The sequence below is a fragment of the Sycon ciliatum genome, chromosome 2 (genome assembly GCF_964019385.1).
Source record: "Sycon ciliatum chromosome 2, ocSycCili1.1, whole genome shotgun sequence".
In the NCBI taxonomy this organism is placed as follows: Eukaryota; Metazoa; Porifera; class Calcarea; order Leucosolenida; family Sycettidae; genus Sycon; species Sycon ciliatum.
Window position 1 is genome coordinate 45,722,882 of NC_088644.1, and position 10,588 is coordinate 45,733,469.

The following is a 10,588-nucleotide window of genomic DNA, read 5'->3' on the forward strand; positions in this document are numbered from 1 at the left end:
TGTAGAAAAAATGGAAAAATGAAAAATAGGGATTCACTGGCCAGAAAAAAGTCACTTCAATCAGCTGTGTGGTGGATACCAGGCTAACATTAGTGGCGGTCAATTCATCAGCCTTGCAAGCTGTTGAATGGTGTAATCCCAGCACAAGTTGCTATGTCTAACATAGCTGTTCACTATCATCGCTTCCGCGATGGGCAGGTCTGAGATGTGTGTGTGTGTGTGTGTGTGTGTGCGTGCGTGTGTGCGTGCGTGCGTGTATGTGTGTTCTGGCAGTGTGAGGTTGAATGAGCGAGCAGTGCGTCACCAGGGTGACATGAAGTTCATGGCGTATCTGGTGGACTGGAAGACTATCTCCATCAGTAAGTCACTTGATATGTATAGAATCAAGCATGGTACGAAGGGCTTGGTGGAAAATTCATGCCCGCGTGTGTACGCTCTCGGGCTTGCCCGAGAGCGTACACACAAGGGCATGGAGTGCCCGAGTGCGTATGGCCGAGGGCTACGCACGAGGGTACGCATTTTCCATCAAGACCTTTGTACCATGCTTGATTGTATTTCAAACATACCGCATACATCAACAAGCAAACAGTCACACCATGTCGGTACATCGGATTTGATTTACTTCAAGTACAAAGAGCAGAAAAGAGAGGGGAGTAATTCATATCTATCTTAGACAAGATAGGCAGAGTGTTCACTTAGTGCTGTTGGTGTTGATTGAGAAGCTTGCTCCAGCAAGGTTAGCACCAGTGAAATCTATTCTTGGCAGCTGAACAGAAGCAGGTTTCGATTGGGGAGTTTCAAGAGCCTTCAGCTCTGCTCCAGTGCACGATGCCAGGGTGTCATCTAGCTCATCATGACCATATGCTGGGACTGCCACTGGAGCAGGCCTTGGTGGTAGTGGAAGTAATGGCAAATCAGTTGAAATCACCGAAGATGGCATCCACATCATCTGCACTTAGACTCGGAAATGTCGGTAAGTACAGATCAGGTGTAGGGCTTCTTAACTCGACTGCTCCACCGGACGAGGCTGCCGATGCAGCAGATGGTATGCATACAAACCATGGTGATTCTTTATGAAGTTGCTGACGAAGTTGGCACAGGTAAGGCAAGCTTGTCCAACAAAGACGCCATTGACTGCTGTTGTTGCTCTGATGGGCGGCTGTCAGACTGGAGGCTTTGGGCGTTCTTGTGGACCGTGATTGCCAAGATTCTCCTGTCTGCCACGCCTTCTGCTGCCAGGGTTGTCACTAGGGTGGCCCTCACACAGTGGTTAGTGTGCCGATATCTGGTCTGAGTTTGTTGACTGATGTCCAGCGTCATGTTGTCTATCTTATCCTTACCAATTGGTGACGCAAAGTACCAAATGGATGCTCTCTGCCCGTTAGCAAGAAACATGGGTCGTTGGAATAGCCTGTCGCACTTCGGGTTCAGCTTGCTTAGGTACATCTTTATAGAGAACACCTGATGAGAATCTTGCACTCTGCTATCACGGACGAATCACTCTGGTGGTTTTTCGTGGTGAAGTCCGTACTGAGTGTTCAGTACTCTTCACCAGTGCTGTCCACACAAAGCTTCAGGTCAGAGATAAGCATCTTGGCTTGTACTTGTCGGCTTCTCAGGCTAAAGTGTAGCGTAACGTAAAACCAGACTTGCTTCAAGAGAGTTTCCGGGTCCTTAGTCTTGCCAAATAGGGTCATAATTGTTTTCATGTCTTCGGGCGTGATCGGTTGCTTGTGTTCAATGGGTCTCGTTTGGCCTTCGCGTTTGAGCTTTTTGAGAACTCCGTCGAAAACTTGATTACTTCTCTTGAAACAAGCGTCATTCATAATGTCAAAGCCACGATCAGTCATGTGGCGATGAACAGCCGAGCGGAAGTTGTTATACCTGTTACGCTGACACGTCTTTTTATCGTGTCGCCGCATGCCAATATAGCACTTAGACACTACATCCGCGAACTCTTCTTTCGAGCAAGCCTTCAAATCGCACGCTATGCTGTTCTCTCTCATGAATTTCTGGAGGACAGCCGCCCAAAACTTTGTTGCATCCTTGGTCGATTTTGGAACTCTCTCGTCAAGAACACTCTCAACATCTTCCTCAGAGACTTGCTCGAATCGTCGCTTACACCAGGTCTTACTGTAGTACTACTTCAAAGTACTACTATAGTAGTAGTAGTAGTAGTAGTGCATAAGGATGTCGCAAACATGCAAAAGATTGTGAGCCGTGTGGCGCTGTCGCAGCTCATCGCAGGTGTCGCAAGTCGCACGTCGCGTCGCAAGAAGTTGTATTGTGAATCGGCCTTAACAGTTATAATAAGATCAGAACTGAAAAAGAAGAAAGAATAGGTAATCGCCTCATAGGTGGGAGAGCCTCAGAAAGAGAGAACACTGAAAGGATACCGAAAAACAGACAAGCAAACAGGATAGACAGAGAGACTGGAAAGAATCCTGGGTACCATGGGTAGCGAAGATTGAAATCAATTCCTGCATAAAGGGTGGGGGCCCGGGTTTGAAAAAAATACTAAAAAATTCTGTTCCGAAATAAAAAAAATTAAAAAAAGGAATGCCGAAACCCGGGATTGAACCAGGGACCTTTAGATCTTCAGTCTAACGCTCTCCCAACTGAGCTATTTCGGCTGCACGGTTTCTTCCACTTGGGATATACACCAGTATAAGAGGGTGCACGAGTGAGAGAGCCCAACTTTGTTACAGTCAGACCTCGCTTATCCGGTCCTCTTTTATCCGGATCCCTCGCCATCCGCTAGATAATAGCTGGTTACATATTTACAGCACACGTGATACATCCAACATAAACAGTGTTCAGTTAACCGGTTCCCTCGCCTATCCGGATATTTTCGTGGAAAACGGACGTGTGCGGTTAAGCGAGGTCTGACTGTAGTAACTTTTTGGGACGGCAGGATCTGGATAATGGAGAGGTCCGGGGTACGATTTTCCGTGCCCAAATTCGCACAGGCGCTACTGATTTTTTTCCAGGCGTGCTTCATACGATTCGGCACGGATAATCCATGTGGACTGGCTTCATATGAACCATGTTTCGTATGGAGGCTTTGCGTCATCGAGTGCAGAACGATTTTTCGCGCACAATTTTGATACGAGATACATCAATTTTCCGCAGGAAGTTTTCATTTCGGTACAGATTTTCAAATCAAAGAGGCATTTCGCGGCCGCGCGGGAATGTGACGTTATTGCGATCGTAACCTAGGCAATGACGGCAAACACATAAATTCCGTACTCCGGAGCAGTTCACTACTGTAAATAATACTAAATATACAAATTTTCGGCAGCTATTTAATTTCGGCTATATTCGGCACCGACCCAAAACGCCTAAATTAAAACGCCGATGAAATTTTTCACAGCATCTGTCGCACTATACCATGCCTTCTACCCCAGGCCGAAAATAAATCGCCGCCGAAATGTCAAAAATCGTGAAGTGCCGAAATTTTGCAGCGCCGAAATTTTGTATATTTACAGTACTTGAGAACGACACATACAAATCCGCAACGCCTCTACGGATTTTGGCATGGAAAATTGTACTCCAGAACCTCTCTAATTGTAATTGCGTAGCCTGTCCAATAAAATTACAAGTCAGCCGCAATCGTAGGTGACCCCCCTCCCCCAGCCAGTATAATGTCGTGTATGTATTGCAGGGTTCTAGCCAGGTCAAAATAGTAGGGGGGTGGGCATGGGAAACAGTTACCCTATATCCCATTTTTCCACTTTCCAAGATTGTCTTGCCACGCCAAATGCAACGTATGGGGCGAATCCCTGACTTCACCACAGACAAATGTGCCTTTATGAACCATCTATGCATGAAAAACACGAAAATCGGAAAATGAGTAGGGGGGGGGGGGGGGGGGCAATTTTACACAGGGGGGCGCGCGAACAGAGTAGGGGGGGGGGGGGGGGAAGGCGCTGCGCCCCCCTTTGGCTAGAACCCTGTATTGATTGGGTAATGCATACAATTACAATTACAATTACAATGAGTTTACCTCCAGAAATAGCAATCTTGTGGACACACACAGGGATGGGCATGCACTCATGGGTTTGCATGACATTGTCTACATTAAATGTGTACAGTGCAACCTAATGTACCCTATTGTAGGGTCCAGGCATTGTATTATTCATTTTGCCTGCAGTCAGTGGTTTAGTTGATCAGCATGTTCTGATAACGAACCCGTCACTCCGGATTCTCCTTGTTACCAGCCTTGCAGAGATCTGAATAACCTGATACATGTTATGTTTGGTTGTGTGGTGTTGGTTGTGTGGTGCTTTGTGTGGTGTTGTGTGGTGTTGTGTGGTGTTGTGTGGTGTTGTGTGGTGTTGTGTGGTGTTGTGTGGTGTTGTGTGGTGTTGGTTGTGTGGTGCTTTGTGTGGTGTTGGTTGTGTGGTGTTGGTTGTGTGGTGTTGGTTGTGTGGTGTTGGTTGTGTGGTGTTGGTTGTGTGTGGTGTGTTGCGTGTTGTGTGTGGTGTTGGTTGTGTGGTGTTGGTTGTGTGGTGTTGTATGGTGTTGGTTGTCTGGTATTGTCATGGTGTGCAGTGAACTTGAGTTCATGTCGCGAAGTCGCTACTCTCAGTCATAATGTCAAGATTGATTGGCTGGAGGTAAGCCGTAGCTATTAAAAGCCTTGCATCACCACCACCACCGCCACCATCATCATCACCACCATCATCACCACCATCACCATCACCATCATCACCATTGAACAGCCTCGTGTACGGGCAAGCAAGAACGCAATACATCGAAATTCAATAGAATGAAAAAGAAAGGGAAAGGAACACAAAGAAACACCACCATCACCATATTGTGTCATATGTAGGCACATTTGCTTTGCCTGTACAAGAGGCTTTTCATCACCATCACTTAGCCTGAACTGGTGCCCGTGTCTTTGCACGTGTACATTATCACTGTTACCGTCATGTAGCCTGGGTTGCTGGAGATTGCGACAGGCAGCAGAGGCAGTGTCAACAATCCTTGTTGTGCATAACAACACCTAACAATGGAGATATGTTGTGACCATTCCAATTTAGAATGTTGTTTAGCATTGATCCTTAGAGGGTGGTGGCGTTCCCACGGCGGATGCGGAAAACTCGGCCTACAGCCGAGTCTCACGCGAACCGTGACATTTTTTATCTTATTTATTTTTTATCTTGACTAGTTTGAGCGAAAGACTCAAACGGGAAAAGTCTGAAGAAAAAATTGACTGTCACCACCAGGACTCGAACCAGGGACCCTCGCTTGTAGCTAGCTTTTTTATTTTTAGCATAGATATCCTCATTATCCTGGGAGTACCGTCGGCATGGTGGACATGGTAGCTTGTATTGCCACATGCTGACCTGTACATGCTGAACTGCATATGCTGGCCTTTTCACACTGGTACCAAGACTGTAGACTGTAGAACAGTGCAGCCAGTACTGCCCTCTGACTGTACTTGACTCTTGAGTTTGCTATGTGTACCTGGCTGCTGCTGCTGCTGCTGCTGGTGTGTGAGTGTGTGTGTGTGTGTGTGTGTGTGTGTGTGTGTGTGTGTGTGTGTGTGTGTGTGTGTGCGTGCGTGTGTGTGTGTGTGCGCGCGCGTGTGCGTGTGTGTGCATGTGCGTGTGCGTGTGTGTGTGTGTGTGTGTGTGTGTGTGTGTGTGTGTGTGTGTGTGTGCCACTTCAATCAGCTGTGTGGTGGATACCAGGCTAAAATTAGTGGCTGTCAATTCATCAGCCTTGCAAGCTGTTGAATGGTGTAATCCCAGCACAAGTTGCTATGTCTAACATAGCTGTTCGCTATCATCGCTTCTGCGATGGGCAGGTCTGAGGTCTGAGGTGTGTGTGTGTGTGTGTGTGTGTGTGTGTGTGTGTGTGCATACATGTATGGTTTATGCACTCTTTGTTCAGTTGAATGAGACCGGTACCAAGCTGTTGTTCCGTGATAAACGCTTGAAGGTGAGAACACCGCACTGTTAGTTTCTGGCATCCTGTCCCTACAACATGTATGATGCCATGTTTCTATCTTTGAATGTAAGACCGCCTTTGCTTGCAGTACTGTCGGTCGCCGAAGAGCTGGGGGGGGGGGGGGGGTCAGCCTCCTAGCCTAGACCATTCTTATTTTCATGTACTACAGCCTATGCACGTTGAGTCACCGTGTATGCTGTGCTTGGTGAAATTCTAGCCTGGTCGTTCTTTCGGCGCCCGACAGAACTGTATCGGGTAAAGGCAGAGGTAGCCCAGCCCTTAGTAAACTTATACTGCATGGGGTCGGTAGGGGTAAGAGAGGCGAGACCTTTTGGTTCCGTAAACTTGATGTAGTGAGGGCGCGCTGCTCATCTCCTTGGTCTCGTGTACTTCAGACGAAACACTGCTGTTCATTGAGCTCTCAAGACACGTTGCCAGGGCTTCCTTGCAATGAGCTTTGGAACGTTCAACAATGGTGTTGTGACTTGGAAGCTACACACCTAGTATTGATCTTTGTTGGGTTATTCTGTTCATGCCTTGGTCGGCTCTCACCCGTCATCTCAACTCAAGTGTAGGCAGCCAGAAGATGTTGTCTAAATACATAAATACTGTTATGTTCTACTGTGTACTGTCTTGCTACCTGTTGTGTTCTGCTGTGTGCTGTCTCACTAGCTATGGGTGTATGATGTGGATTCACAAGTCAAGACCGGCGTTGTCAGCTACTGTACCTACGTACAGGTTAGTGGTGTAGTGATGTAGTTGTGTAGTGGTGTAGTGATGTGGGGTAGTGCCTTTGCTGTTTGCATTATGCAGAGCTCACTGACTTGTCAGTTTGAGCACTCTGGCAAGGTACGTTCGGGCCTGGTTTAAGTCTGGCTTTGGAAAATTTATTTTTCATTGCTATCAAGTTATGATGAAGAAAGGAAAAGGACAAAATGTTACGAGTTATCACCATCCGAGTTTAAATTTGCTATCAAGTTCGGCCTCATTTCCTCTGTGCTGCGCTGATGAGTCCACAAAGGACGAAACAGTTCTGTCCACAGATTGAGTAGTGGTGTGGTGGTGTAGGCCATGTACTGCTGCAGACACTGGAATCCGTGAGAAGTCAAGCGGCCACGGGGCGCTGGCTGACAGATGTGAGCACTGCTGGTCCTTGTTTGCAGTCGGGGATCTGCTGCTTCTGTTGGTGCTGGGGACCACCATTGTTGCTTGTATAGTTTCTGATACTGTTTAGTGCAGTGGCTGTGTTTTCTCCTCGAGTGGTGTTACATGCGTCTTGTTTCTATTCTAGACCTGATCCATGGGAATGTATGTGTTGTGTGTGTGTACACGTGTGTGTGTGTGTGTGTGTGTGTGTGTGTGTGTGTGTGTGTGTGTGTGTGTGTGTGTATGGTACATGGTACATGGTGTATGTATGTGCGTGTGCACTACCTGCAGTGGGTACCTCAGAGTGATGTAGTAGTTGCACAAAGCAGATCCACACTGTGCGTTCTCTACAACATTGACAGACCCGATCAGATTACTCCGTTGCAAATCAAGGTACAGTACTTGTAGATATAGTGTGTGTGTGGGTATGTGTGTGTTTGTGTGTTTGTATTTGTGTGTTGGGGGGGGGGGGGGGGGGCAGACAAAGGCAAAGACGGCGACAAAAGGCGAGGCACGGAGATATACGAGACAGACAGAGACAAACAGAGACAGAGATGGATAGTACATATTCGTCTGGTTACACCTAACTTCCCAGAATGTTTGTTGTCTCTTTGTTGTCAGCTTGCGTGACTATACAGATATGGGATCCTGTTTGTTGACTTTGGGGTTTCAAGACACATGTGTTCTGAGTGCACCCCCCTCTCTCTCTCAGTGTATAACTGTGTACTGTTTCTGGTGTTGTTCACGCCATATCGCATATGTGTTTTGTATACTCTGTGCATGTGTGTGTGTGTGTGTGTGTGCGTTTGCTAACAGGGTGACATACTGGACTTGAGCAGGCAGAATGGCAAAACACAGGTGTTGGTATCGGAGGGTAACACTACGGTGTCCTATGACCTGGATGAAGGATTGATTGAGTTTGGCACAGCCATGGATGATGGTGACTATAACAGGTACAGCTTCAGGGACTTAGTGACTGGCCTGGCTTAGGCCCGGCTACTTCTGTTTTATGCTTAAGTAGAAAGCGACGTTGTCAATGGTATGTTGGTGTATTGTTGGTCAACTCATCTTCAGTTGTAGATTTTGGTGTATGTACAGTGTATGCACGGTGTCTGATCATTCTATCATATCTATGGCTATGAAAAAAATGTGAAGCTGTGGCGTGGTGAGCTTTTATAGCGCGACCCTGTCCAGCTATGGCGTCCACCAGCGCATGTGCATATTTTGGCCCTGGCACAGAGGTATCTTGACTCTTATCTGCAACTCTGGAGCAAGACTACGCTAGCGTTCCAGCCCCCCCCCCCACCACCACCACCACCACCAGTGGTGCTTTGGTCTCCCTGGTGCAAAGTGATTATAGCAAAGTCCTTGACAAATTTTTATCTGCTTTTTTTCCTATGGCAGGGCGGTGGCATTCTTGGAGAATCTGGAGCTGTCACCGGAGACCATTGTCATGTGGCGCCAGCTCAGTGACTACTCTTTCGCTGATCATCAATTGGCTGTAGCGAGGCGGTTAGTTCTTGTGTTGCTTGATGACAATGTGTGTATGTCACTCATTGCGAGTGTGTGTGTGTGGGGGGCATCAGTATGATTGTTGTTCATGTATTTGTGCCTGTGTGTGCCTATTGCCAAATTGCCTGCAAATTGTAGACCGTTCTGTGCGCATTCTCCACAACGTGTGTATTACCCAAGATACCAGCCAGAAGTTTCACCCAACGACTTGTCAACCGTGTACAGGATGTAGTGCTCTGCCCAGGCAGAATCTTGGCTAGAGTGCTTGGGTGCACAGTCAACTGGTGCCTATGTGATGTACACAACCAACACCAGTGACCTAGTCAAATTGTTGAGCCAGTGCTTTGCTGAGTTTGCCTATCCACCCTTTGAGATTCAGTTGTTTAGCCGTCATGCAATGCATTGATTGGGTGAACAGAACATTTAAATTTGAATGCCCTGTAGCTATGGTTACTTGTCGTATGCGTATCCGTGACGACCGTGTCCTGTCCACACTGTCCACACTGTTGCGGTTCAGTTGCTTTGCGGCCATGGGCGACATTGACCAAGTGGAGTACATTGACAAGGTGCTGGCCACGGCCGAGGCAGCTGCCATTGAGCAGGGTGGTGGTGACGGCATGCAGCACTATGATGTCCAGGCACGCCTTGCTGTCATGGGTGGTCACTATCAACTGGCTGAGAACCTATATCTCACTCAGGTACAAGTTAGCAGTGGAACTACTCAGTAGCTAGGCGCGATTAAGCTGTAACTTGGGAAGTTTCATGGCTATCCGCCAAGCCAATGCTCAGACAACAATGATGATACTGGTGGAAAGTACCTAGATATACTCACTCACTCACTCAGTCACTCAGTCACTCACTCACTCACTCACCCTCTTAGTCACTCGCTCACTCAGCTATACACAGTACTGCTGGCCACTGTATCCACTACCTATGCTAGCATTGCACCAAGCTACTCTCTACTTGGTAGCCACTGGCACACAGCTGCATTAGGCATGTGCTCTGGCGGCAGCTGAAAAGCTGCTGCCAGTGATCGGGGCAGTAGCTGTTCACGACTCCTGGACATTTCGTAGTGTATTGTATTTATTATTTACTTGGGCATTCCCAACAGATGCGAAGGTATTCTTACAGGGTGCCCAAGATGAATGAATGTAAAAGTTCCTGGCGAAATGAATTGGGGATATGATTAGTGCGAAGGGATTCGGGAAGCGCATTAAAGCGGTCAGCAACAAGGAATGAAATCGATGTGTATCCAGCTTGAGTTTGCACAATGGGTAAAGAAAGCTGGCCTTGGCTCCTGACCAACATGCTACATGCACTGCTGCAAGTCGCAGAGATTTAAAACATGTGTTGGGTTCTTTCCAACTGACTTTCATGCCCGGCATGAGGCTTGTTTTCATAATTATGTCGGAAACTTGCATTCAGGTACCCGATGCCTGGTACTGTGAGTCGACAAATTTTCGGCCCATTCAAATTTTGGCCTCCCAGGGCTAAAACTCATTTTGGCTGCAACTAATTTTTCGGCCTGTACTGCTGCTGTCTGTATACACTCTCACACTGAACCTTGTAAAACAATATTTCGACTGCAACAAATTTTCAGCCAAATATGATCAGGCCGAAATAGCCGAAAATAAATATGCGCCGACTTACAGTACCTGATACCCAGTTGCACACAGAATGATGTCTGGTAGGAAATTACTACTGCCAACGTTGACTGCTATTGTGTTGGGCTGTGTATACGGTGCATTGTGCCTGTACTGTATTCTCTCAGTGACATTGCTATTGCTGTTAGCATGCCTTTCTGCTGGCATGCATGTGTTGTGGTGTGGTGTGGTGTGGTGTGTGTGTGTGTGTGTGTGTGTGCGCGCGCACGCGTGTGTGTGTGTGTGTGTGTGTGTGTGTGTGTGTGTGTGTGTGTGTGTATGGACATGATTATGTCTCTATAACTACTACTGTGCAGGGTAGAGTGGAT

General features: G+C 47.4%; 1 protein-coding gene and 1 non-coding gene across 3 annotated transcripts in view; one reads left to right on the plus strand and one right to left on the minus strand.

Moving 5' to 3' along the window:
- The window catches only part of LOC135810266 (intraflagellar transport protein 172 homolog), a 69,286-nt gene that overhangs the window by 14,528 nt on the left and 44,170 nt on the right, over positions 1-10,588 (plus strand). For both annotated transcript variants that reach the window (XM_065323747.1, XM_065323748.1), the window contains exons 16-24: positions 274-359; positions 4,555-4,619; positions 5,902-5,949; positions 6,631-6,696; positions 7,396-7,497; positions 7,921-8,057; positions 8,509-8,616; positions 9,134-9,314; positions 10,577-10,588. The exon at positions 10,577-10,588 is cut by the window's right edge and continues 66 nt beyond it. In XM_065323747.1, the coding sequence (XP_065179819.1) occupies positions 274-359; positions 4,555-4,619; positions 5,902-5,949; positions 6,631-6,696; positions 7,396-7,497; positions 7,921-8,057; positions 8,509-8,616; positions 9,134-9,314; positions 10,577-10,588 (805 nt within the window). The remainder of the gene's footprint in view (positions 1-273; positions 360-4,554; positions 4,620-5,901; positions 5,950-6,630; positions 6,697-7,395; positions 7,498-7,920; positions 8,058-8,508; positions 8,617-9,133; positions 9,315-10,576) is intronic.
- On the minus strand, positions 2,561-2,633 carry Trnaf-gaa (transfer RNA phenylalanine (anticodon GAA)). Its single transcript has one exon. It is a non-coding gene; the product is annotated as a tRNA-Phe (tRNA).